The sequence below is a fragment of the Kwoniella mangroviensis genome, chromosome 3 (genome assembly GCF_000507465.2).
Source record: "Kwoniella mangroviensis CBS 8507 chromosome 3, whole genome shotgun sequence".
Classification (NCBI taxonomy): domain Eukaryota; kingdom Fungi; phylum Basidiomycota; class Tremellomycetes; order Tremellales; family Cryptococcaceae; genus Kwoniella; species Kwoniella mangrovensis.
In genome coordinates, this window is record NC_088829.1 from 1,266,297 (window position 1) to 1,293,495 (window position 27,199).

The window sequence follows — 27,199 nt, forward strand, 5'->3', positions numbered from 1 at the left end:
GCTCGGGAGATGCAGGTGTTTTATATACCTTTCTGAATGGGAATGAATGATTCCAGTATGAAAAGAACACTGTAGTGAGGTAGCGATGGTGCTAATTGTTCAGAGTCTACGTTGTTCACCAAGATCAAGGTGTTATGGGACTGCATACTTTGACGAACATGGTACAGTGACCGAATACATACTTTTCCGACATCGCTAACTTATGACGTTCGTAACCGGACTCCGCGTCAATAGACGGTGACTACCGTTTTCATGCATCTCATCATCATGATGATCATCATCATCCCATCATACGAAAATTGCTATGGCTACTACCAAAGTATCATGCACGGCCCTCAGACAAACTACTTCTTACTTCTCGTACTCTTCCTTGGCGTCGCACTGCCCGCTCTCGTCGTCCTTCTTCCGGTACCAGTCCCAGTGGTACTTCTCCCTCCAAGACTAGGTGTCGGACTACCTTGTTCTGGTTCTGAAGGAGCTACCGACGCAGTCCTACTCCTGGTCGATCTTCTGACCGATCCAGTCCCAGTTCCAATCTCTGATATATCAGAAGGAGCTAAACTCGCTCTTGATCTGGAGGATGTGATTTTCCTCGTCGAAGTCGCAGCCGATTTAGATTTCTTAGTAGGGGGTGGTGAATGTTTATCTTCTTCCTCACCTTCATCTAGTATAGCTCTCGATGCAGATCTCGTTATACGTGATCTACCGCTTTTCTGTACACTCTCAGGCAATCTAGGTGGAGGCATTTCTTCTTCCGATTGTACATTTCCAAACGCACCGGGCATTCCATTCAACCCAGGTGTCATAGGTTCAACGGTTGACGTCCGTCTGGTTCTAGATCTAGGTGGAGTTGTCGTACTTTCCCTCTCCCTCTCTTTTTCTCTGTCTGAGGCTACCTTCCTAGACCTCCTTGCCGATTTTGGAGGTCCTTCGTGATTGGCATGGGTGGAGGCGGATGAAGAAGGTTCTTCATTTATAGTTTCGATTGGGTGATTCTCCTCAACATTCTCGAACTCTGGTACAGGCTCAGGCTCTACACTCATAGATACACCTCTACCTATTCGAGCAATACCCCTCCCTTTACCTCGAGTATTTCTCCTACCTAGCACAGAGCCATCTTCTTCTTCTTCCAAATCATCATCATTTATGATAGTCTTAGGCAATCTGGGCGTGGAAGAGGCAGCAGGACTGCCTTTAGATTTTGAGCTAGGTGGTAAGTTGAATGGACTTCCTGATAAGACTCTTCGAGGCGATGAGACCTGTACAGATGGACCGGCAGTATTGGAGAATCTTGGTGGACCGGAGAATGGTGAAGAAGGTTTTTGAGGTGAAGGGGCAGAAGGGTTTTGAGATGCAGTGAATAAAGATGTGTGCGTAGTAGATGGTCTGATAGGCGTTGGAGCAGCGACAGGCGTGGGCGCTGGGGTAGGTTCGGGAGGGACAGCCGATGCAATAGGTATCAAAGGTGGTTCAGAAGCTATTTGAGCATATGAAGGACCATTTGAAGGTACATTCACGTTCACCCATGAAGATGACATATCTATATCTTCGTTTGATCCAGATCCAGCTCCATTACCATTAACCTGAGTGGTTTCTTTCTCTTTATTCGATTCTTGATCAGCTAACAGAGCATCCCTTTGAGCTTTAGGTAAGATCGATATGAACTCTCTAACCATTTCTCTCCTATTCTGACGTTGTTTCTCATCGCCCGTGTTTGTCGTTCCACGTCCAGAGAGTTGTTTGTCCAGCAACAGAGATTCGGAATATTGTCCTTGATGGATTAATCGTAAAGTGATCAAATCATGTAACAAGCTTAACCCCTCCGAAGAGATATTTCGTTTAGGTGGTCGAACAAGGAAATCAATAAGATGTTGATTCTCTTCAAACGATAATGGAATATGTAACAGTTCTTTTAACGATTTGGTCTGTATTTGTCCACCGGTTGGGGAACAACCTAAAATCCATAACCATACCAACTCTCTCTGTCTCTTCCTCTCTTCTGGACTTTCGTTTGATCTGATCAACGAGAATGCCTGAGAGATACTTCCAGTTGAACAAAGAGCGACCAGCCGTATATCTTCTTCTTCCCTTGTTGTCAATTCTGGATGAGTCGAGTTGAGGAAATTGTGAATGAGGGTTAAAGAGTGAGAAGTAGGTAGGACGCTGTTGTAAAGCGTTTGAAGGATCGAAGGAACGAAATTGAGAGTTGTTATTGACGGATCGGAGAGTGATGATACCGCAGTCTATGACAACCATTCACAGATGAAACCTGAGGTAAGTAAAAGTTATTTTGAACCAGAAGAATGGGTAGGAATTATCTCACATCGTATACACCATGATCCAAAGCCCAATAACCATCCATGAATCTAATCCAGGTAAGAGGCATACACCTTCTCTTTGCGAACGATTGTGCTTTCCCAGATATATTATTGCCATTTGGTACTCTGCTTATGACAGTGAGATCTCCATCCTCCTCTCCATCAACATCCATAGAGGGTTCTATACGTGATGAAGAATCGTAATCTCTCAGGAGGTAGTAATAGAAACAATCCTTCTTCAGACGGTCTAGCTCGAGAGAATGAATCGAATGCAGTAATCTACGTATACCAGCAGGTGTGTTGGGTGGGTATAAAGATACTCCTAGTAAATCACCATTATGATCAGTCATACAACAAACAGTCTCGAATTGAGGAAAGGGAGGGAAGTGAACGCTTACCATCCAATCCAACTAATTCCAATAACCTGTCAAAGAACAACTTCCCATCTGGTAGCTTCTTCCTTCTATCTTCTATCGAAGGTGAGGTGAGCTCGGTCCATGGCGTATCGGATAAATCGAAATGACGAAGTATCGTATTTGGTATAGCGAATTCGTCGATCTGCCCATTATGACCAGAATGACATAGGGTGGTCAGCTAGATTGAAAAAAAAAACACTTGAGGAGCAGCTAGCTTACCGAAGCCATCTTGACCGAATCCTCCATTAATCTCCTCAAAGCCAGACACTTGGGATGGCCAGGTGCTTCGTTCGTTGTTGTTGTCGATATTTTCGGTCAGAAGGAAGAACAACATGAACATTGGACGTGCAGCCTCGTTCGTACTCGTACAATACAGGTCTGAAGAAATCAAGAACGCGGGGCATCGTTGGCTCGAGTGCCACATCGGTCGGTGATCACGGAATTAGCTCGTGTGGTGCAGACGAGCTGGTCGGTGGAGGACGTTCACCTGAAACCCAAAGATCCAAGAGTGTATTTTGACATTGCCATTCTTCTTCAGTACATCGCGCGAACAGTAAAGTATACAAGAATATACTATCACGAGAATCTTGAGCGATTTCGAAAGACCGCTAAAGCTCCACGCACGATAAAGAAACAGGATCGCAACGAGCAGAAGCAATGGTCATCTTCTTCACATCAAAGGGTATGTTCAGCTAAGGGTTCTGCTCGGATGCCGATGGCTGATACATGATCATAGCCCTCAGTCCGCCGGCTACCATATATATGTAAGCGACAGCTAGCATAGGATCATGGCTGCCGAGTCTTCATGAGCTGACGTATGATCTTTTTGATGTCCAGGGGCAGAGACAAAGTCGAAAGTCCGTTCGTTACTTGATTTTTCCTTCCCGTCGGTCTCCAGCTAATAATGGTCGAACAGATGAAGAATTGTTGAAGTATGGTTTGCCGACAGATATCTGGTTTCATGTAGAGTAAGCTCAATGATGGATGCAGAAATCCACAGGGGGAAGCTGATCAGTATGCGCATCGCAGTAAGCTATCATCCGCACACGTGTATCTACGACAGACTCCCGAGCAATCACATGGAGAATGGGATAAACTTCCTCCTGCTTTGGTGATGGATCTGGCTCAGCTAGTGAAAGCGAATAGTATAGAAGGTGAGCTGCTATTGACCTGCGATTGGATAGTGAATCTCTAGCTTACTTTAAGAATTAAGGAAATAAGAAAGATAACATAACTGTAAGCTGCTCGACCTAGCGGGGAATCTGCTTCGTGCGCTGACGAAACCAAACGAAGGTGATATATACACCGTTCACGAACTTGAAAGTGAGCTGTTCAAATCGCATATTGTGATGAAGACCTGCTCATATACACACTCTCATATAGAAATCAGGTGATATGGCTGTCGGTCAGGTATCATTCCATTCTGATAAGAAGGTAAAACGAGGTGAGCGCTGTGCCCATATGGGTCTGGCCGGTCGTTTTGTCGGTCTTTTCTTGATCGGCTGCAACGTTCCAGTCATGTACTCATCCTTGACTTCCTCAGTGCATGTACCCTCACGAGATAACGCCGTTGTCAACCGACTGAACAAAACGAAGATAGAGAAAGAAGTGGATCACGAAGCAGAGCGACAGGATAGATTACGGGAAGAAGGGAAGAAGAAGAAAGCGGACGCCTTAGATAGGGTAAGCCACTGGCTTTCATCCACTAAACTCAAAAGTGAACTCATTCTGATTCTTGAGTACAGGCAAAGAGGGAACAAGAGCAAAAGAAGATATGGGAAGAAGAGAAGAAGGCTCGTTCGTACGATGGAATGTTCACTGAAGAGGCATTTGCGGAGAAGGAACAGTGGAGCGATGATGATTTCATGTGATATCTTCATGAAGTGTCTTTATGCATTGTATATCTTTGTCTCTGCCGCTCAGAAGATATCCCACATACCGATATCTAAGCTTAAGCGTTTGGGAGGAACAAGGGACAAGGGACATGTGCCTTTGACCGATCAGAATGTCTGATGTGTCTGTGAGAGGGATAGCGATTGACATGGTTGACTTTCCATTACATGCCATGTACCAACAGATGCTACAGCAGTGAAGCTAGCTCACTAACTATCCTTCGCATCGATGCTCTGTCATCGGGTAAATGAGTCTGTACGTTGTACGTTTAATCGTGGTTTAAACTCGTTATATTCAGGGATGTGCCACTCTGAAACTCGGTCTATTTGGTAATAACACTCGCTCGCGTCGGTCAGGTGTGAGATGTATCAGATATAACTGGTGTTCTTACTACACGACCATAATACCCCTTTTACCTCCTCCTTTCAGCTGCATAACATAGCCATTCTTTGTACTTCTACCATCACACTGCTATTCTCGCATATATCCATTGACACGACCTACGCGTTTGATCAGGGATAACATTGGAACGGAAGAAGGGTCGAAGGAATAAAGGTTGGTTGGGTAAAGCAACGCCGGATACAGATCATGCTCAGCTAGTCCATAAACGTAAACAAATCATATTGATCTGTGCAATAAACTTCAGTATAGCATCAAAATCTCAAGACTGTATGTCATTAGTGTTCAGGTTTGGATAAAAAATACAACAATCATCATCGTATAAATCAAGCTCCCAGGATGCCAACAGGTATTGAAAATCCCGAACGGATCTCTCAACTTTATCGATCAACCCCACCACCACCTCCGGATGAATATGGTCTATCAACCACAGCATTCTATCCCGGATTCTTAGGATCAGGTAACAGCTACGATGATGAAGAATTCAACTATGCCAATGGATCACCTAGTTCAAGCTCATCTTCAAGATCTTGTTCACCTCGATTACCTTACTTGGTCGATTCGCCTAAACCCACTTCGTCTACGTCCACATCAGCCAAACACCCTTTCTCATCTCATTTTCAAAACAAAGCTCCCTCGCCAACGAAGTCCAAGGAGAAAACAGATGGATTACTCCCTACCCGTTCGAAATCCACTCCGTTAGGCTTCGAGATAGGTCGAGACTCTTCGAAGAGTCCTGTCGGTACGAAGAAGCGACCTGTTCCGCTGAACCTTGATAAAGCACGAGATACGGTAGGGCTGGATGAGGAGATAGTGATACAGCGGGATGGTACCGAGGGGAATAGACCGTTGACTGCTTGTTCCGTTATCAGTGATGGTGAGTCGAAATCTCCTTGACTACTTAACTTATCATCCATCCCTCACACGAATTACGATGAAGAGTCTTGACTGATCGACTTGGGTTGGCAGGTGCAAGCTCCCTTTCCAACGAACTCCAAGATCTATCGCTCCTCCGTAAGACCGTTAGACAGAACCTTAAAGCTAGACCTTTAGATTCACCTTTACCCGCCTCTGACTCCGAGAAAGAGTCAACTGGATTCCCCACTCCTGACTATATGCGCAACTCTCATACTCAACAACAACAACAATCATTAACTGCATTCGAAGGTCAAACGATCTCTGTCGACGATACATTGAGGTTACTCCAGACATCTCCGCAATTGTTAATCATTGATACTAGACCATTGGGATCGTTCCTTGATTCTCACCTACCCCGCTCTGCCAATATTTCTATACCTTCTCTGATATTCAAGAGATTGAGAAAATCGCCCGGTGGTCAAGGTTCGACAAACTTGGAATCTCTAGGAGGTTTCGTATCTACTCAAGCTGGAAGATCAATCTGGGACAATCTGGAGACTGATAAACTGCTGGACGTAGTCATTGTAGGATCAACAGCATTGGACGAGTTAGCAAAAGTTTTGTATGGCATAATAAAAGGTCTACTCGAGATCGGAAACTCGTCGGTCAAGGTCCTTAAAGGTGGTTGGACAAGCGTCGCTACTTCAGCAAATGCTCAAGATGTATTAGTATGCGGAGAGGATAGTATTTCTGCTCGACCGTCTTTAGCGACCTCTTTACCCCCACCGAAATCAGCTCCAGCATACGATATATCACCCGTTCCACCCCCAATCCCACCCTCATCTCCTCCGAAGGGAATCAATCATCGACCGTCCATGCCTTCCCTTCGACCTGAGAATAACAACAGACGTAATCTACCTTCTTTGTCCATCACAGGCGGTAATGCGAACCATATGAATGGACCATCAACCTCCCGTCGCACTCCTAAACTCAGTTTGAATCTTGATAAACCCTTAAAGAGCGCTACGACCGGTTCCTTCAAATTAGATCATGGTCAACCGCCCCCTACACCCAGCGTAAAATTCAGCGGTCCAAGGTCCAAATCAGATCTACTTTCTGTCAATACTCTTTCTACCAACAACGGTTTAAGATCCCCTCGATCACCTGGATTCACATTGAATATACCGAAGTCGCCCAATCGAATATCCGGATCTGGTTCGTTCCAGACATTGTGCCATGAACAATCGAAATTACCTCCTTCACCTAGTAGTTTTGGTGATGTCAAGCATTTTGTAGGTGAAGATGAGGATCTTCAACAACAACCTAGAACACCATTACCTGGACAATCATGGAACTTTGCCAAAGATAAATTATCAAGTTCTGACTTAGATCCAGAAGACGGTAATGGTAGTGGGAAGAATGGTATTGCACCATTTATTGTATCTACCATCTTGCCTTCTTTCCTTTATCTCGGACCTGAAATTACCACTGCGGAAGATGTGAATTATCTGAGGAAATTGGGTATAAAGAGGATATTGAATGTGGCAATTGAATGTAATGATGATTCAAATCTGAAATTGAAAGAGAACTTTGATCAGTATCGTAGGATACCTATGAGGGATATTGTGGAAGAGTCGGGAGTTGGGAGGGGAATGAGGGAATCTTGTGGATTTTTAGGTGAGTTGGTCAATTTTCCCTACAGCATAATTTCGCATCAGTCTCGCTTGCTCTATTGGTATGTTCCCACCCAAGACATCGGAGTATAAATTGATGCTTCCTCTTACAACGCAGACGACGCAAGGTTACATTCCGCCCCAACATACGTACACTGCAAAGCCGGCAAATCGCGATCCGTCACTGTCGTCTTGGCATACCTAATTCATGCTAATGCGTGGACTCTCAAAACGGCTTATGCCTACGTGGCAGAACGTCGTAAAGGGATATCACCAAATATAGGATTTGTGGCTGAGTTGATGCAATTTGAGGAATCTGAATTGGGATTGAAGCAATCTGGTGGAGTTCATGGTGATTCTTCATCACATGGACACGGGCCTTCCAATAGGAAGCCTGCCGTAGGAGACGGCGGGGATAGTTCAGGAGGAGAGGAAGAGAGGGAAAGGAGGAAAATGAATAATCGTACTAGGGAGAGTTTACCGCCTACTTGGTCGCATAGTTTGGATATTACCTCACATTATAATAGGAATAGGATGTCACCCCTTGGCGGCGATGCGGCTCATAATGGAACAGAGGAGAAAGGGAGGGATGAAGTTGATGATGAAGATGAGGCAGATAAGAAAAGGAGACAAGTAGGGGATGAGAGGGAAGTTAGGAAAAATGGTCAATGGGTACATCATCGAAGGTGAGTTTGTCGTCTGTCTCTATACATCAAATACTCGGGAACACGTGGTTGGAGCACAAAATCGATAATATCAAGCTGATTTTATGAGATGTGATATTGGTGATCGTAGAGCTCCAGTGGATCGGACGACCCTGCAACCCGGCCGACGAGTCTCCAAAGCAGGCTTGGAATCTCTAAGACCATTAAATACAACTTCCATCACTTCGCCCAAACCTTCGCCGTCGCCTTCGCCAGCCTTGGGAGGTAATCTGAAGGAGAATGACAAGAGGATCAATCATTCTGTGACCCCCGCTGGGGATGGTCCGTTGAAGTGGGTTTGAGGAGGTATATCTACGCGTATTACAGTCTCATGGATCAGGTCACGTACATCCTGATAGTACATTCGGTATTGTACATCTCATTGTTTAGTAAAATGTAATTCTGTATAAACATATTCATCTATACATATATATATAGATATATATATTGGATATATATATGGAAGATGCGAAATGGTTGTATACTCTGTGCAATCCCTATAAACGCTCTCAAGACTATTTGTATATGCAGTTCCTCTAAGATGCCTCACCAAGCCCTTTGGAATGTACAAATGACAAGACAGAGAGGATATTCGAAAAATTATCACCGAATGGTGGCTATCGAATACCGGAGAGAGTTTTATAGCCCAAATAAAGCAATCTTCTTACTTCTTATTGACCTACTGTACTACCCAATTGATCCATCTCAATCCCTCACCGGCATTCTCTCCCTCTCCTTGTCTTATTCCAACCATCTCGTCAAAATGTTCTGGTATACGAATCATCACCAAACCAATGACCATATTGATCACATGATTAATTCGAATCCATCTGATTCGGGTTTTATCATAACATTTCGGTAGAGTTATGAACCATCTAGTACGAGTTTGAGGGGTAGCGCCAGTGTAGATTTTCAATACGGGTGAAAGGTCAGATGGAGGCGGTTTGATGAGGTTATGGATCATCATCGAGTATCTCATTCCTGTCTGATCAGGGTCAAGGTCAAAGTAGGCATCTGGATCTGGGTATGCATTTTGGGGATGATCAATCGGCAAGTGAGTAGTCCATGAGTCGTCTAGATACCCTGGTGTCGTAGACTGAGCTTCATCCTCAGCTGGAGTCGCATGATCGAAGTGACAATGATGATCTACTCCTTGAAGAAGAGGTTTCAACCCTTTGATACTCCCACTGATAGTATCGCCATGAATATCGACCCTGTCCAAACACCCTTTCTTATCATCGTACCACCCTTCACACATTGTCGAAAATAATGAATACCAATCGTCCTTAGTATACTCCTCACGATCCGGTCGATACACATCGATTCGAGTTGGATCGCACAATTTGTGAAAGTATTGAATCAAGGCGATCCTATCGTCTTTACTTCTTGGTAACGATGCATTCCGACTCGGGTCTTTTGGATTTCGTATGAAGGCTTGTCGAGTGAATATGATCGTATGTGTATTAGGAAAGTAGACACGGCGAGTACTCCTACTGATAGAAGTGAGTTTATCGATATTGTGCTGGGCCGATGAAGGCGAATCTGAAAGTTGGCAATATAAATAGCGAGGGTATACAATCGATAGTAATGGTTTCAACGGACATTCGATATAATCTGATACGATCTTGCTTTTGATCTTGATCTTGCCCACACCCATTATCGCCAGATGACGATGATAACGATTGTAGTATCTTGAGTAACATGGCGACACTTATTGAATCTTTTAGATGAATATGTTGATATAGGATTTTGGTAATTAGGGGAAAGAAGGTTTTGGAAGTTTTCTGTAAAGACAGTAAGATAGAGCGAGAATCCGATTGAATAGGGATATAGGATACAATTTGAAGCACAAGGTCGAGCGGTATGTGTGGTTTGATCCTGTCTGGAGACATCCTAGACATTAGTATACCTATACATGATATCTGCGAATGAAAAGCAAGATGAGAAGGTGTTTGTCGTGATTTGTGAGATAGGGTACAGTACTAACTCACTGGATCTTCAACTTCCCATACTTAGCCTGACCATAGACTAGGTGACCACTGATTCCTCGTGTTCGAAGGAGCAATGAGTGTAGATCTCGCATTCGACATACTAGATATGTACTGGATGAAAGGATGCACGAAACAATAAACACAAAGGATTAACCATATCAAGTGGTTTCGAGAACACCGTACAGTATTTTCCGCATATGTCCAAGGGGGATGGTCAAGGTGGGGGTAAAAGGTAGGATGGGCAAAGCTACAAATCGCACTGGATTAGGTTCTGGAAGCGATGAAGATCAGTCAATGCGGCAAGCGAAGCAAGAGCTTGACGAAGAGGGAATGAAAGTGTCAAGCATATGGGTTGATGAGATAAAGTATGACACGGTACTTACCAGGTACCATAGTCTACTGAACCCTAGGCTGCCTATGATGTCTCAAACGTATTCGAAGTTGCGCTGAAGATCAAGAGGTTCATTCGTTAGATTGCACAATTGGTAAGGGGTAGGATGAACGAGATTTTTGTCGATGGAGAGAAACGAATCTGATACTCACTTGATCTTCCATCATTGAAGCTAAATAGCTTCATCTCTTATCAAATGTACTCCCGTCTTGCGGTCTTGTAACATTTGTCTCCCGAATTCCAGCGATCGAGCGATTCGTTACTACTGGTCGTGAGTCCACCCGAGAATTGTGATATGGAAGCTTGAGTTTAGGGTTTGCCACACGTTGACTGAGGGTGGTAAGAGGGCAGGAAGACCACGCAATCATGAAGTGTCGGCAAGCAAAAGGCGGAAGGTTGCTGGAAGAGTTGGTGATCACCAAGAGGTATAAGGGTTAAAAAAATGGTCAAGAAAGCTAGCATCGTAGGTCCAAGGTTCGTAAAAGAACGGGGTAGAATAAGTCGAGAATCCGTGCTTAACGGGTGTTGATTATTACAGATACTTGTAGGATCCGTCAAATCTTCTTCACTGGTGCTCAGCATCTTTTGAATCCGGATAACAGTGGTGGAAACTTCATTACAGTGAATGAATCATCTAAGACTCTAACCCTGTGAGATCGTGATGATCGACTGACAGCACCAGTACGGACTGCTTGGGATATGGTATAATGTTACCATACCACACTACCATATCAACCCCTTGATCAAGCCGCCACAGTCACTCTCTAGGCCGCAATTCCGAGCTGTTGATTGAATGAGAAAAAAAGCCTTGTTCCGGTAGTCTTGAATGATGGATGACAATCATTCTGAAAGGTGATGAGACAGTTGATGGCATGATGATTGTATGGACAACTTGAAAGGTAGGCTGTTTGAGTGACGTACAGGGATTTGCGGAGTCGATTTTAATTATTTCTACACTCAGTGCGGGAAAAGTTGCAAATCTGAGCTGATCAATCAATCAAATTTATCAGTTTCTGTCGTTTAGTATGATTGATTATCGAACATGTCATATGCGTGGGGAACGATGTACATGCATGATATCTGTGGACAGATGACGGTGAGGTGGTGATTGTACTTTTGTAGGTCTAGAAAATCATCATAGGCGACAAGGGAAACTTGTTGGTCATCTATCTATAAGCAAATTCCGAATAAACCACCCATACTTTTCATTTTCGCACCATTACAATTTCCTTACTTCCTGATCTAAGGCATTACATTACCATCTCTATGGCTCATACTCATTAGGGATATGCATGTAGTAGTGGTGCCATGTAGCTGTTGTATCAGCCACTGATGAATGTACCTTTTCGTGGCTTTTCAAGTGCCGCGGAGAGTAGTCAGTCGTGTACAGTATGGTCGCTTGGCCACGCACGGATCCTTTTCAACTGATGATGGTCAATACATTCGAATGATATATCTCTACTCCACTAAAAAGTCGTTCTTCTATGAGCAGCCGACTATAGGAATGTACTCTCATGGAGCTTGATTGTATCTCGACGGTGAGAAAGAGGGCGTACAAGAATAAATCTGAGAAGGTTCAGTCAATCTCTCGTGAGTGGGAAAAACGAAGATGTGTAGGAGGACGGAAAGGATACGTTGACGTCAAAGACCGGGAGGATCAATGATCGATGTTCCACGTTCGATCGTAGAGATGGAACCTAGAAGTTGAAAGATCAAAAAACCCTAACCATCCTTGCTTTAGCGTAAGGTCCAAGGGGTTAAACAATCCCTACTTACCATATAAACGATCGCATCAAATCGCAATGGCCTCCTTTATACCCATCAAATTTAGATTCGATCCCTCTTCGGTGAAGCAAAAGGAATAGGTTGTCAACAAGCTCTTCCTTCCAGCAGATGACTGAACGTAGCAAGCAAGCATGATGAACGAGCATACTGTGTGCACTCTTTCCGATACATTGATACACACCGAGGAGGTCAATCAACGCTGAATGGTGCTCGTCATCTCCCCCACTTCGAATACCACGTAGAACATTCCCGAACTGCTTTCTGCCCATCTCCCCACTCTTAGTCCCGTTTCAGAATGGGTTTAGGGAATGGATGATCTGATCAATCAAAAAGAGTTGACATGTGCAAAGCGGAAAAATTACGATAAGAAAGCGAAGAACAAAGAGCGCATTCCGAGACATGATGGCTGTACCTCGTTAGTGAACGGACGTGATAGTCCTTTATGAGATTTGCTACCGAGAGGACGTCTCATGGCAGATTACACACTGTACAGTTGCTTGGATGAGAGATGATCCTGTTCGTCGATCACACAAGCCACTTTCCGAGTGCAGCGGATATTCGGTGAGCTGTGCAGTATGTCGGTCCCAACCAGCTCCCTACCACTTCCGACAACATTCTGTACAGATTGACATCATCTAGACCATTCTAATCCATTCGTACCCAGTCAGGTCCAGTCAACCGAAAATTATTCATGGACAGACATTGCAAATTCCTCTTTGATTTTGATCTTGATTTTGATGGTGATGGTGAATGGATCATAGCTTTTGGATCACGACTGTGCTTTTCCCCTTTGAACACCTGGCGTAGATCTCTCGTTTCCTAAATTACTAAAAAGAAATCGTTGATGCCTGAATAAAGAGATACACACAGCCAAATCACCCACTCGTCACATCCCTTCTGAAAGATCCACATTCCGACTTTGGTACCTTTGTCAAAAACGGTCTATATCGTCTCCACCGCTGTTACTCGAATGACGCAAAATAGAAGCGTTCTTACAATCTCAAATTGCAAGAAGCAGTCTAAATCTTAACACGTCAAACACGAAAGGAAGGTCGACGACGACCGTCCCACAGCTTTGATAAAGTTTGGACACGAAGACCCACGGAGAACCGAACAGGAAGGAGGAAACAGGACGTCATTGGTCAGATATACCACTCGCTAAAGCTCCTTCGAGTATCTACCGTACCTTACCTGCATTGTTGGCTCCTCCTTTGAAGAACGCTTCGCCCTTCCATTTAGACTCGGAGCTATAAAGTTATCTTCGTTACCATCAAGAACAAATCAAAATCAACACATACGTGTCATCAAAATACACTCCTCTCTACAGTTACTACCTGACGCCTCCTTTATTCCATTTTAGTCGAAATAAAGACGTCAGCATTTTGCGAATATCTCGGTTAAAACAATAACAGTAGCAATAGCAAACCAAAACAAAACAAAATTGATCGTCACTGGCTAAGGGGAGTTTCACCAATTTCGACTATCATCATCGATATCAATATACATCATCAAGTGGCGTTACATACGGATAGAATCAAATCCGATAGATAGATTAAAAATTCTCCAGAACCACGCTGTGCAATTCAATCCACAAGGAGTCGATGATGAAATCGACTATTCATGAGAATTGGTGAAGAAAACAAAAACTATATAAAGACGCTAAAGAAGAACGAAAATCCTTTTTCATCCTTCATACATTAAATTTCCAACTTCTTCCCCTCCTTCACCTATATGACATTCTCCTCGTTGCTTCCAAGATATTCCAGATTTTCCTGCAAAGGTACTTGTCTGAACACCAACGCGACATTTAGCCGATCGAGGATACCTTTATACATAGACAAATTCCCTGATTTCCTATTTTATCTCTCTATATTCTTCACTTCATCGACGCTTGGTCCCCTCCCTTATTCTTTCTTCTAGACGTTAATCAAAATCGTCATCGGCTCATACATCTATTCTCTTTTGCCACTCAACCCAGCTCGATTCCGTGGATACATACTAAAGAAAGTCGAATCGGAGCATAAAGATCTCGATTCAACTCCCCAAGAGTTCACGGTATCAAAACCTGGCCAATCAGACTACCACATACGATCCACTTTGGCAAGTGGAAAGATCACCAACAACAATATCAGAATCAAGATCAAGATCAAGATCAAAACGCCTCGTTGAAAAGGAAAGAGGAAAGTTTAAATACGGGGTCTAAGGTGAGCCGAGATTTCTGCGATCAATCCGTTTTCACACACTTGAGCGGGGCGAGAGAGAGGTCAGCAAACACACGCCCAGTCACTCAACATCAAGGATCAAGGATCAAGGATCAAGGATCAAGGATCAAGGATCAAGCAAAACAACCTAAGGAAATAGTGAAGAGACCAAGGATGGATTGAAAGGAGGTTTACGTCAACTGGAATACATGATCACATCAATGTGCTAAGACCCACCACCTCCTGGCTACTCGTGGTCATACTATACTGTACAGCACACGGCAAAAAAGTCAAATCAGCCACAAATCACTTGCATCCCCTCTCTAGATATAAATATATATAGAAATATACTTCTTTCCCTCTCTCTCTCCCTTTCTTTCTGCGTTCAACGATAGACATATTTTCTATCCTGTATACTTTTCTTCACTGTTCTTCTTTTACAAATTTACCATATTCCAGAAAATAAAGCTCAATGCTGATTCATAACTCTTTTGTATCTTGTTCCTCTTCGCCTTCTTTCCTCAGCAACAACAATACCAACAACAATACCAACAACGCTCACCAGCCTTTTACTCGGTACGGTTAGGTTAAGCTTTTCTAATCCTAATCAAGGTGAGTCTTCTTCCCCTTGCGTCTTCTCCGAATGCCTTCTACTCGCCATCCGGCTGGACAATCTGATTCAGCTTTCTTTTTTCGGCTGAGAGGATACCTACCATATGGAAGGGCTCAGAATCTCCTCTGTTCTGCCGCATGACAACGAACAACGTTGACTTACCTTTGTGCCTTCCTATTTCTATCTCGGTCAAGTAAACAAAGAACTTGACCCAAAGTTCCAATTTCCGACGTTGACGAAGAAAGCTTATCCCAATTCCTACCATTCAAGTGAGTGACCAAGTCCTCTCGAGATGAAAAGTCAGACTGACTCCTCCAACCAGATTTTCTCTCACGATGTCCCGGGAGAGTGAAGACTCTCCAGAGGTCGAGCGGCAGACTCCAAACCCCTCCAACACTCAGTCTACATCAGCCCCAACAATTCCCCCAATGCAAGGGTACATCCAGCCACCTTCCGGGGACACCAATCGTCCCTTCCTTCGAATGGCAGGTCAACATCATCTGGCCTCACCCACTCCATCTCCAACTCGGTCAGTTCAACGAGAGATCGTGTCACCTCGACCCAGATTACCTTCCTCGATATCCACGTTGCTCAATCAACCTGAGCTCCATCCACCACCACTCGATCCAGCTACACCTCAAAGAGGTCGAGAATCGGTAATGGTATCGACAACAAGACGATCCAGCGCTTCCCCTCCTCGGCAGCATCAACGAGCTGACATACCTTCATCCGTCTCATCACGATCTGCATATCCGATTCAACCAAGCATACGAACGCAGCGGCATTCATTCCACTCGTCTGATATCGTTCGACCGACACTTCCACCCAGACAGAACGTTCAGACTTTCCCCCCTAGTCGTAGTCGCCCCACCTCACCTCCTCAAATCGTCCAGGAGCACGACTCACGGAGATACGATCGCAGTCTTCCTCATCTATCGGAAACATCGATTGGACAAGTACTGTGAGTTGATAGCTCATCTCTCTCTGTTGCGAACTTGGTTGAACGCTCATGTATGCTCGACTCTGCAGATCTCCTCTCAGGCCGCACTTCCCTAGAGTCATCACGCATGAAGACCGTTCAAGCTACCCAAGGCCTCTCGATCGTAGATCAAACGCACAAGAGATGCATAGAAGTGCAACCTATCCGTCTCAGGGCTCGCCTCGCTCAGTCCCACAGCCTCAAGCTCCAGCTACATCGAGGGACAACGCATATATTGAAGATCCTCAACATCGCTTGACTGGTCAGAAAGCTAGTGACCCTCTTTCAGAAAGCTGGAAGACTCGAGGTCGAACACCCATGCGTGATAGAGCGGGGTGGACACAATCGGAGATAGCCCGGTATCAAGAGGGTTATAACGATGCTATGAGTGTCATGCTGAGCGGAACAGGTAGTGGCGGGGCCGATGCAGGTGAGTGTTAGTGGACTGAGTGCTTCGGGTAACATAGTGTTAGATTGATCTGACTGGTATTCTCTGTTAAGGGCACCGAATAAATATGCATGATCATCCACAAACAGCATATCAAACGCCAGTAATCTCTGGGCATCCTCATCCTACAGCCGATGTTCCGCCTCCGCAACCTCCTCAGGTATATCATCATCAACCGCGATATCGGAATGAGAGCCTCAGGATCGATCCATCCCTTCAACGACCAACGACTCACCGACGACAAAGCCAATCTTCCTCTAATATCCCCACTCCTACCGTGTCAACACCGCTACACAAGATCCATCCTCCTCCAGCATCCGACTATTTTGGCAGAGCTTTCCATCACTCCCATCCTGGTTCTTCCGATCATCCTCCTGCTAAGAGACCTAAAAGACAACAGATCTCCTGTTACCCCTGTCGACAGCGGAAGTTGAGATGCGATGGTAAGACACCTTGTGCTCAGTGTTCTCGAAGGCATATCGATGGCCAGTGTCGTTATGCCGATAGGATCAGGAGGAGAGGTAGAGGTAAAAAGGTGAACGAAGATGAGCAAGGGACGGGTGATAGTGAAGAGCATGACGATGAGGGCGAGGAGATCAATCAAGCTGAATCAAGCATGATGGCTCAGCGGCGGCTAGGTGGTGCAAGCCTCCACGAGGAGGAGAGAGGTATGTCTAACTGAGTTTCTACAATTTAAGGATGATAGCTGAAGGTAGGATAGGCTGCACAGACGAAATCGATGGTGATATGTCATTGGATAGTGCGATGGAATCTGGTAGTCGACCATCAGGAATTGGTAGTCCCGGAAGATACCCATCTTCTGGTCCTGCTGATGAAGTTGAAGGTGGAGTTGAAGGAAAGGAGTACTGAAGAGCCTGTGTAGAGAAGAAAGGTGAATGTATGGTGAGTGCACTTACTGTAAATGTAGTCATCAAGCCGATTTCATCACCTGGCTGATTGATCTTTGCATTGGGGAACTAGTAAGTATAGGTGAGATCGGAAATGGTCAATCAAGGTGTTGTGTACTGTTTATACATATATTTTTCTGAATCATCTTGAGTCAAAATCTAACGATCTATTACGATGTATACGACCAAAGATGAATGATTAATGAATGAATGAATGAAATATGTTATTGCCTTTATTGATGGGATTGAAAATGGATGAGATGGAAGGCAGTTTGTGGCGGTATGTCGTTTGTGTGCATGTTTGTATATCTGCCGTGTTTGCTTCTCGCATGACGCATCCTTGTCTGACATACCGAAGAGACTCAGAATCTATGTAAATATACAGGTATGTACGATAAATATGATTCATGCATTCATATATGGAACGATGCCATTCACTTCAAGAAAAAAAATTTCGGGAGAAATTCCTTCAATAAGACCTGTGCGGAACAAGGAACATACATCATGGAAAGGACTAGAAGAACCTGTACTCTGACCACGAACTTGGTTTCGAATGCAACATGCTTTACTAACACGGTGAAAACGGCTCGGACTTACATCTTCATGAACATTCTCGGCAGCCGACAAGACTATGCTACAACATGGGGCATCCAAGACTTGAAGTGATGGTTTGAAACGGGGTGATAGGTCTAACCATCCATGTTGATATTCATTTTCACCTTGACTACATCGCCAGACCATGTCGTTCCATTGTACGGTGCTGTAGTAAGGTGACGACTTCATGGTGGTGGTGGTGACTCCTGACTCCTGATCATGCTCAGGGTTCATTCATCACAAACCGATATGTACTGTTGTATATATTGTGTATCTGACTGTACCTTGAGGTACCTGTGGTCAATGCGTATTAGTATTCTAAGCTAAATGATAATTACTGTATGTTGGATTTTTGATGGTAAGTTTAATTTCGATCCAAAACCCTTAATCTCCCCCACTTTGAATTATTGGCACCATACGTCAAATTGGGTGTATGGCAAATATATAAGTTTCTTCTTACACTGTAGTAGAAACCATCATCCATTGGTATCATCATTTATTGGATGTTATCACATACATACTTATGGTATCTGTATGTTATCAATTGTTGTACAGTATAATCGAACTATATAAAGTTTCATGACCCATAGTTCCTACGCACCGCCACTTATGCTCGGCAAAAAAATCGATGATGAAAGTGGCATTCACCAATAAAGTTGGAATTTGATATTCAAATGCAAATTCGACTATTCTCTCTCCCCATCATCATGCGTGGCTGAGCTAGCCAGGAGAGCGGAGGCAGATCAGGCGAGATTGCATGTTTGTCTTCATCTCCGTGTTCACACGCCCAAGACACAGATCCAAATATCCAAACGCTAAGCCTCGTTGTTCGGCTCAAAACACAACTTTCCTTCCTTTCAACATTGAGTATTCCAATGTGATTTAGCACTTGCGACTCTCAAGTGGAGCTGGATGATCGACTATAATCTAAGCGGGGAATACATTTCCATGGCCGTCTCCCCATGAAATAAAGCTAAGGAAAAGAGGCGCAAAGCAGAGGACCTATGGTTCGACCGATTTGCGCTTGTGAAGTGACGTATGTGGAAGCTATTGGTTGGGCAGGAGGATGTGACTTAGCTCATCAAATGAGTGGAGCGGTGAATTGGTGGCAAATTGATTGTTGTAGAAGTGGCAAGGGAGCTTACTTTACATGGATGACAGTTGTCGGTAGTATTGGAGAAGAGTTGATCATGTATTCTCTGTATACCTTCATGGATTTAGAAGACGTCAAGCTATGGACATTGCTTGAATGGAGAAGTAAGGTGTCTGAAGTAAGAGTTGAGGATGTCTGATCTTGCGAACGTGCTGGAGTCACCATGCTACATTCCTGCTAATCACAAGGTGTCCTGAAAGTTTTATGTTTATCATTTAGTATGGCCTCGTCTGCTCAACTACCCTTGTATTTAACCATTATAAGGACAGGCATATTCACGAAGCAGTAATGTATTTCGAGTCTAATCTGATTTGAGACACAGAAATTGTATCCGCTCATTCATGACGACAACCTATACCGTCAACTCGATCATGTCAGTCTTCCCTTTTGTCATTACATATTCCCTCACCTCGAGATCTGCTCCACCCCTATTTTGTTGGTTGAAAAGAACAAATCCTTATATGCGGATGTTATATGCGGATGAATCTTATTGTGTAATACCCTCAGCCAAAAGAACAGATAGCAAATGCCCAAGCATCGACAACCAAACACCGTCTAGCAAGAAATTCTGCAACTTTCTTTTGGCGTACAGAACCTTCGACCTCCCTATTCACATTATTTCGACTTCTTTTCAGCAAAATAAATCCAATTCATTCTCACAACTCTATACAGGGATCATATTTGGGTATATTCGGAAACTTCCAATATCCCCTCAATGATGTTGACGATCAGAATGCAAGCCAAGCTGGACGGAACATGATTGATTGCTCAGATGTTCAGTGGTGCGTTCGGTAAGCAGTAAGTACAAACTTCTTTCTCCTCTCCGTCTGGAGCAATTGTCAAACCAAATGATCCTGACACTTATCCTCACTAGATGAAAACTTAGATACCCATATCACCATACAATTATCATATACATCTCAGCTTGGCCTTGATCGAGAGCGAAAGTGGTTGGATTTGATCATGGGTCATACATACAGTATAGTTTGGAACAAGCGAGCTTGTAAGTCCATCCGGTTCCCCGTTCCCTATTCCCTATTCCCAATTCATACATCACTGTTGACTGAGACTGTAAGTCTAGATGTACCCTTCTTGACAACCCTCAATCAAGCTTACCTGCCAGCGTCTACAGGTACGGTGGTGTCGGTGGTGGTGTGTGGTCGAGGCGAGAGGGGGGGGGATAAGGGGGGTTAATTCTCAAGTGCACATGAGTGACGAAGAGGAATTAAGCGAGCTGATTTCCGTTGTGTCGTAAAGTCGTCATTGGCTTATCCCACCTCGATTATCTCTGCAAAATCGTCACTTTATTCAATCTTAATGGTACTTACGAATATATAGTAGCTCTGATAATCTTGCTCCCATGGTGGAAGGAGCAAAACACTTTAGAATCTGTATCGAGACTTTTTCATCTTGTTATTCCTTGAAGGTACGTAAGAGAAATCATATCGTCTGCATTGCTTCTCGATTCTCTGATCTCATCATCAATGAGCTCCTATCGAGTATGTGCTGATCCATTTCTATTGACTAGATTCCAGACCTGCTCATCATCCCCTTTTCCTCCCTCAGCGATCCCTTTCTATTCCTACTTCAATAAACCTACAGTAGGAAATGGTATACCCCCTCACATGTGCAAACGCCGCCCAAAGTCTCTAACATATCGCCACTGAAGCGAAAGTGTTTTTCCCACAGCCTGATCTCAAATACGCTTGACCAGGAGGTGAAAGAAGGAGAGGTCAATGGAATTGAGATGAACTGGTATAGGATATTTTAGCTTGGTCAGTCAAAACTTGTTCTTTGGATATCCATCCATATCTCGTATATCTTGTTAATTAATTGCACGAAATTTGATAACAATCGTGGTACTCAGGACAGTACTGGCTCGCCAAATCTCAATATGATTTGATCAATCTTCCATTACAGAACATTTTCACACGTTTATCGTATTGAAGATATAATCTATGCATTTGATTCATCATTGCGTTTTTTAAGTGATCAACATTGAGAAATTTTGATCACTATATGGGAAGAACAATCGATAATTGATAGTGATGTTGATATGGAATTGAGTCTAGTACGAAAAAAGAGTAAAAGAAGTAAGAGATATATTGAGTATGTTTGATTGTCAAGAAAGGAAAAGAAAAGGAAAATAATAAGTATCTCTAGATGATTAAATGTGTTAAAACCGCTTTTCGAAGATACAATACAACAATAAATATTTGACATTGATGAAACGTAAAAGAGGAGAGGGGATGATTCGTTTATAAAGCAGACAAACCCATCACGCCCGTACATCCCGCCCAGAGAATATCCAACAATTCCCTGCCCTTCTCACTTAGCCCCGTTCCTCTCCATTCTTCATATCCCGTAGGTCCCCAAGCAGATTCACCAATACATAAGCCCAACCTATCCAAACCTTCCAATACGAATTCGACACCTTGCGATCTAGAGTGACAGACTGCTATGACGGTAGGCATTGATTTGCCCGTTCGGGAAACTTGAACTGTCTTGGCGTCATCTGAGAAAGGTGATATCGCATTGAGATCGTCGTTGCCTTTATTTTCATTCTTGGAATCCGAGTTGAGTAACACATTTTTATCTTCTTCAACACGAGACGATGAATCTTGATTGATTGCGGATAAAGCATCTGGATTACCATTCCCGTTATCAATACCATTTTCAGGCGTCGATTTCAAATCTTGGACGTCGATGACCTTGGCGACTACTCTGAAAGACCTGAATGGTAAAGGCGGTAATGACAATTCGCCATTGAGTCTTGACAGATTATTTGCATACCACCCAGCCTGTTTAGCGGTTATCGGTGATGAACCAATATGAGGTGGTGCGATTACATGAGAGTGAGCGTGAGTCGAAGCGTTAGATTCCTTTTTAACCATATTATTCTCTTTACTCGCTCTTCTCCTGAGTAATTTCTGGAACTTTGGTAATGAACCAACTGGAGCTGACGATCCTGGGGTGGTACCAGGGGTGAAAGTGGATGATTGTGATTGTGACAATTGGGAAGGTTGGTCCGATACTGATACTGAAGCTTTGGAAGATGCTGTCGAGGGTCTCTGTTGATCGTATTCGTCATGTTCCGCATTGAAAGGCATATACCATACCAATAAAGCCTGTTTTGACCCTTCCAGGAAGAAAGGGTGCAAAGTAGGTCGATGGGTGTTGTTCAATGGTGGTCGAGTAGAGGACATTTCTTCCAATGGTATGATCATAGCTACAGCTTCAACCGGTACCCCATTCCAAGCTTTTCCTTCTCTAAATTTGGGCACATTAGCAGCTTCAGGTGAGGCCATAAGTACATCTTCTCCGCTCGTAGTTGATGAAGCTGCTTTGCGAGGTTGTTCACCAGATGACCAAGGTCCACTATCGCTCGAACTGGTCGCGCTGTTACTTGAAGCCGTCTGAGTAGAGGTCGAAGTCATCCTTGATCGATTTCCATTCGATGGAACTTGGTGTTGAAGGTGAGAATGTACTTGAAGTTGACCTTTATAAGGTAAACCGTCAGGTCCTCTCGAACTCCCGCTGAACCAGGTATTGTGATGAGTGACATTCGACTGACCGGACCAAGAGTGGGCTTGAACCCTTTCTCTCTCCCTTTCTTCGCGCTGAGCTTTCTTCTCGTCGGAAACGGATGATCCACCACCACCCAAGCCAGAACTCTTCAGAGCTCGCTTGAATACTCCTCCTATGGATTTATCCTTTTTCCCATCTGAATCACCTTCCTTGCTTCGTACTCTGTTCAAGCCCTTGCTCTTCGATTTATCCTCTTTACTGGATACTGATCCTCTTTGCTGCTGGTTTGAGTCGTCCTCGGTGGTATGTTTCTTCTTCTTCGTCACCAAGGCAGCCATGTTGCTTAAAGGAGTACTTTGTGATAACGTGGGAGTCATCGTCAAAATAGAAGCTTCACTGTCCATCCGATCCTTACGTTCGGTAACAGGTGAAGCCGAGTACGAACTGGTAGAGTGGAGAGTGGAGCTGGATCGACCTGTGGGGGCAGACGCTTGTGAAAGCTGAGGTTGCATCAGATGACTAGTGTTGAAATGAGGTAACTTGACACCGCCCTGATCGCGATGAACATTTTTGCCAGCCAGTGTATACCGTTCACCACCGAGGCGGGCGCCAGAAGGTGCTAAGACAGCACTGTGATTGGAAAGCGGGTCCGAAGTTGATTTAACTTCCTCGAGCTCATACTCCCTATTACCTAATCGATAGACCCGCCAAGAACGTCCGGTGACCGTCGATCTTACTTCACCATTGGGGAATAATTCGTATTTACCTGCACCGCTCGATTCCCATTCGGCTTTAGGACCAGGCCCAGTAGAGGTATCCAGCGGGTCGCGTGGAGATAAAGACCCAGGATGATGAGCCGCGCAAGCTCTGAATGTCCATTCGCCTCGTCGTCCTCCATACTCGTCGTCGAATTCTCCCACGAATTTCGCAAAGGTATCTTCATCGTCGCCGCCCAATTTGAGCACGGGAGTGAGTGGAAAATCCGGCGAGCTGGCTGTGCGTAGTATATCGACTGGGGTATTCTTTTTCTTCACTTGTCCACCTAGTTGGGCTTGAGACCCGGCGAGGATAAAATCAATGTCGAACTCAGAAACGTCGACAGGCGCAGGAGGGTGTAAAGATGGAGGAAGTGGGTGCGGTAAGGGATCGGATTGTAAATTGCGCGATTGAAGTAGATGATTCGCTCGGTGCAACGCCAAAGTAGAAGGTAGAAGGCGAGGACCAGGATCCGACAGCGGCAATAACGGAGGGAGAGGTCGAAGAGGTGCGGTGAGGTTCTACAGAGGATAAAACGTAAGTGTTAAGAGAAGTATACCCATGAACCCTCCCACTCACCTGTCCATCTTCACTCAATTCATGCAATTCATCCTCATCTTCATCCATCGGTTCATCCTCATCTCCATCCTCATCGCCCTCCTCCTCTTCTTCCGCTGTTCCTTCTGGATCTTTCTCGACGACAGTGGCAGGCGAATCCTTTTTGTGTTCCCTAGCAGAACGTCTCGACGGACTTCGACCGAGTCCTCCACCAGGTATAGCGATTGGTAGACTTCCACGACGCTGTGCGAGATCGCCTTCCGCCAACAAACCATTGGCAGGGAACAAGTGTGAGGGCACAGGGGGGGCTGAACTTGGTGCTATCTCACCATCACTTGATTGTTTCGCCATACCCATTCTTTCCCATAACAGCAAACTCTGCCTTCGTAGTCCGCCGGCAGGCGTACCGGGCGGACCCTGACCACCTTGAGCACCTATACTCAACCTCTCTCTAGCTCTCTTCCCATCTTCACCATAGGTGGCTGCCAGGAACGCTCTTCTTTGCCTTTCCGCTTCAGCTTCTTCTGCTTGCTCAAACACGTCCATCTCGTCTCTCTTCCTGATCGAAGCTCTTCTACCACTACTATTCGGCGAAAGGTCGACCGCTCGGAGCGCAGCTGTCGCAGGAGACGTGCCCGTCCCGCTTCCACTCGCGTGACCACCGACCGAACCGAACTTGAAGCCTTCATCGGGCAGTCGAATGTCCTCGGCAGCAATTTCACCTACACTTCCTCTCGGAGGGGGCAAGACAGGGTTCCAAGTCCTGTGACCTGGTCCTGTCCATGCATTGTATCCCAGATGAGGTAAACTACCTCTTCTCGCATATCCATCTGGCGGGGCACCAGAGAAAGGTGATGGCGATATTGAGTCAGGTGCGATAGACTCTGTACCGAGAACTCTGTGTCTAGAGCGTAGAGAGGGCGTACCGTTACTTCCATCGCTGCTTACAGGTCTGGAGGTTTTCCCACTGATGTGGGTTCGAGTGGGCGATGGAGCAGCAAGTGTCGGACCTGAAGGAGTGAGGGAGGATCGTCGACGTCCAGGATTCCAATCGGGTGGGTAGAAGGAATGAGCGATTTGTTGAGGAGGAGGTCTGGATTGGGTCAGAGTGGATGTTGTACTCGCAGCAGAACCGCGTCGTTGACCTAATAATGATCCCCCTCCCGCGATATTCGCTGCCCCGAGGTCGGCGCCGGGCCAAGGCTGCTGAAATCCTACACTGCGCGAGGTCGTTGGTTGACTACCACTACCACTTCCGCTACGATCGCGATTGACATGTGGTGGGACAGGTGATATAAGGTTTAAGCCTAATGGAGTTAAAGAACCGCGTCGAGGATGATGTGTATGTATGAACTGTGAAGGATGCGTCACAGCGATGACTGATGGTGTAGGAGGTGCAGATGAAGGTGATTTCGGAGGAGATGGACTATAAATATACATTGTCCACATCGATTAGTCCGTGTCAATTTATGAAGAGGCATGAGAGGGAAAAGAGAGATCATGAGATTGAGATATCGACGTACGTTGATGCTCGAGACGTCTTACGAGGTAAAGCACCTTCTGAGCTGGGTCCAGCTATGGCGTTTGGACCCATCTTATTCACCCAGGTCGCAGAATTGGGGATCGGGATTGAAGATGGGAAATTTGGAAAGGCATCAACTGACCGGGGCGAACCCATTGTCAGATTGAATCTCTAATTCTTTTCGAATTGTTTTGACCTCTTTTCTAGATGGTAAATTTGGCGATGGGAGTGATTGGTATCACAGATGTGTACGCTGAATGTATACAGCGAATGATAGATGGGACGGCCGATAGCTTGAGAGTTTGCTTCTTATCCAAGATTCATTCATTGATCGGTTGACTCTGAATAATCTTCAAATGCGCAGTGAGGTAAAGGATCTCGTCTCTGAGTTATCGTTTCAGATTGAACCCCAAGCCCGAGATGGTGATGGACTGATGCTACGATATGATGTTGAACGAATTTGAGCAGGCTCGTTCCACTATATTTTGCAGGTTGATGGACTGATTACGCGATTTTGATCACAAGGTTGAATTCTCTCTGTCGGTTTCCCTTACTCTCGTTCTAGCTTATTGCGCTTTGCAGCTGATTTATGGCGTTCACGGCGTGTTAGAGGTATGTTGATGGTTGTGCTTACAAGATGATATGGATGATGATGATGATGATGATGATGTTGATGATACACGCTGAATGTAGTATAAAGAGTAGTACTGCGATGGAGGATATGGAAGGATGATCATAGGTGGTGGTGGTGTAGTATGGATGTGGATTATGGGATGTTGGATGTATAAAGTACGCTAGTGAGTTAGTGCAATAGTGATTGGATCATTCATGGTAAACATCGCAGACATCACAAGGGGGAAGAGCAGAGGTAAATTTTCTCATTTCAAAAGGTGGAAAATACAAGTGCAAGTGGCAGTACCTCACTAGCGCGCAATTAGCACCGTATAGCTGTAACTAACCCATACAAAACAAGTAACATCCCAAAACCCTGACACCTGAGATCGTCTGTCAATGCCAATCCCAATCAATGAATACAGTCGGTATACCCTCACCCGCCTGTCCAACTGCATGTGAATGTCATTCATGTAATTTCTTGTGAGCAAAGGGTGCAGGCAGTCCTCTGCACCTCACATGAATTCATGAACTGTATGTGGTGAGGGTACGGCAAATCACATCGGCCAAGCGAGGAGACCAAGGACCAAGGGGAATAAAGTTTACTCAATCGGTCAACGTGTTTATTTTTGACCGGGAGGAAAAATCTGCTTCGCTCACCTGTTGGCAAAGTCAGTACTGTACAACCGGCAAATGGTAAGTAAGTAACATAACAATCGGTCTCTGCTGCTACTGCTGCTGTTGCTCGTGCCGTTGATGACTTGTATTATCCCATGCACACATTTTCCTTGGTGGTGGTATGGTGGTGTGGTGAACCCAGAGGCGTTTTGTAGGTTAAGTGGGAGCACTAGGCAGATCTGACCATTTCGGTACGGTACGAGTAAGTTACAAAAGGTCTA

The 27,199-nt window shown here is 44.8% G+C and overlaps 6 protein-coding genes across 6 annotated transcripts; 3 read left to right on the forward strand and 3 right to left on the reverse strand.

Moving 5' to 3' along the window:
* Positions 1–344: 344 nt before the first annotated feature.
* Positions 345–3,074, reverse strand: I203_108290 (uncharacterized protein; the record flags this gene model as incomplete). The annotated part of the gene is made up of 4 exons (XM_019148463.1): positions 345–2,243; positions 2,324–2,640; positions 2,717–2,876; positions 2,934–3,074. The coding sequence occupies 4 exons, from the start codon at positions 3,072–3,074 to the stop codon at positions 345–347; spliced, it is 2,517 nt and encodes an 838-aa protein (XP_019002046.1).
* Positions 3,075–3,391: 317 nt separating this feature from the next.
* I203_108291 (uncharacterized protein) lies at positions 3,392–4,605 on the forward strand (the record flags this gene model as incomplete). The annotated part of the gene is made up of 10 exons (XM_019148464.1): positions 3,392–3,416; positions 3,471–3,498; positions 3,572–3,591; positions 3,651–3,702; positions 3,764–3,888; positions 3,948–3,970; positions 4,028–4,057; positions 4,118–4,178; positions 4,278–4,417; positions 4,480–4,605. 10 exons carry the CDS (start codon positions 3,392–3,394, stop codon positions 4,603–4,605), a joined length of 630 nt encoding a protein of 209 aa, XP_019002047.1.
* A 760-nt stretch (positions 4,606–5,365) lies between these two features.
* On the forward strand, positions 5,366–8,563 carry I203_108292 (uncharacterized protein; the record flags this gene model as incomplete). Its single annotated transcript, XM_065518377.1, has 5 exons — positions 5,366–5,903; positions 5,996–7,561; positions 7,676–7,909; positions 7,961–8,243; positions 8,353–8,563. The coding sequence occupies 5 exons, from the start codon at positions 5,366–5,368 to the stop codon at positions 8,561–8,563; spliced, it is 2,832 nt and encodes a 943-aa protein (XP_065372742.1).
* Positions 8,564–8,940: 377 nt separating this feature from the next.
* I203_108293 (uncharacterized protein) lies at positions 8,941–9,519 on the reverse strand (the record flags this gene model as incomplete). Its single annotated transcript, XM_019148466.1, has 1 exon — positions 8,941–9,519. The coding sequence occupies one exon, from the start codon at positions 9,517–9,519 to the stop codon at positions 8,941–8,943; it is 579 nt and encodes a 192-aa protein (XP_019002049.1).
* Positions 9,520–15,577: 6,058 nt separating this feature from the next.
* I203_108294 (uncharacterized protein) lies at positions 15,578–17,539 on the forward strand (the record flags this gene model as incomplete). Its single annotated transcript, XM_019148467.1, has 4 exons — positions 15,578–16,203; positions 16,272–16,651; positions 16,723–17,337; positions 17,400–17,539. The coding sequence occupies 4 exons, from the start codon at positions 15,578–15,580 to the stop codon at positions 17,537–17,539; spliced, it is 1,761 nt and encodes a 586-aa protein (XP_019002050.1).
* A 4,043-nt stretch (positions 17,540–21,582) lies between these two features.
* I203_108295 (uncharacterized protein) lies at positions 21,583–25,844 on the reverse strand (the record flags this gene model as incomplete). Its single annotated transcript, XM_019148468.1, has 3 exons — positions 21,583–24,129; positions 24,188–25,592; positions 25,690–25,844. The coding sequence occupies 3 exons, from the start codon at positions 25,842–25,844 to the stop codon at positions 21,583–21,585; spliced, it is 4,107 nt and encodes a 1,368-aa protein (XP_019002051.1).
* Positions 25,845–27,199: the final 1,355 nt, after the last annotated feature.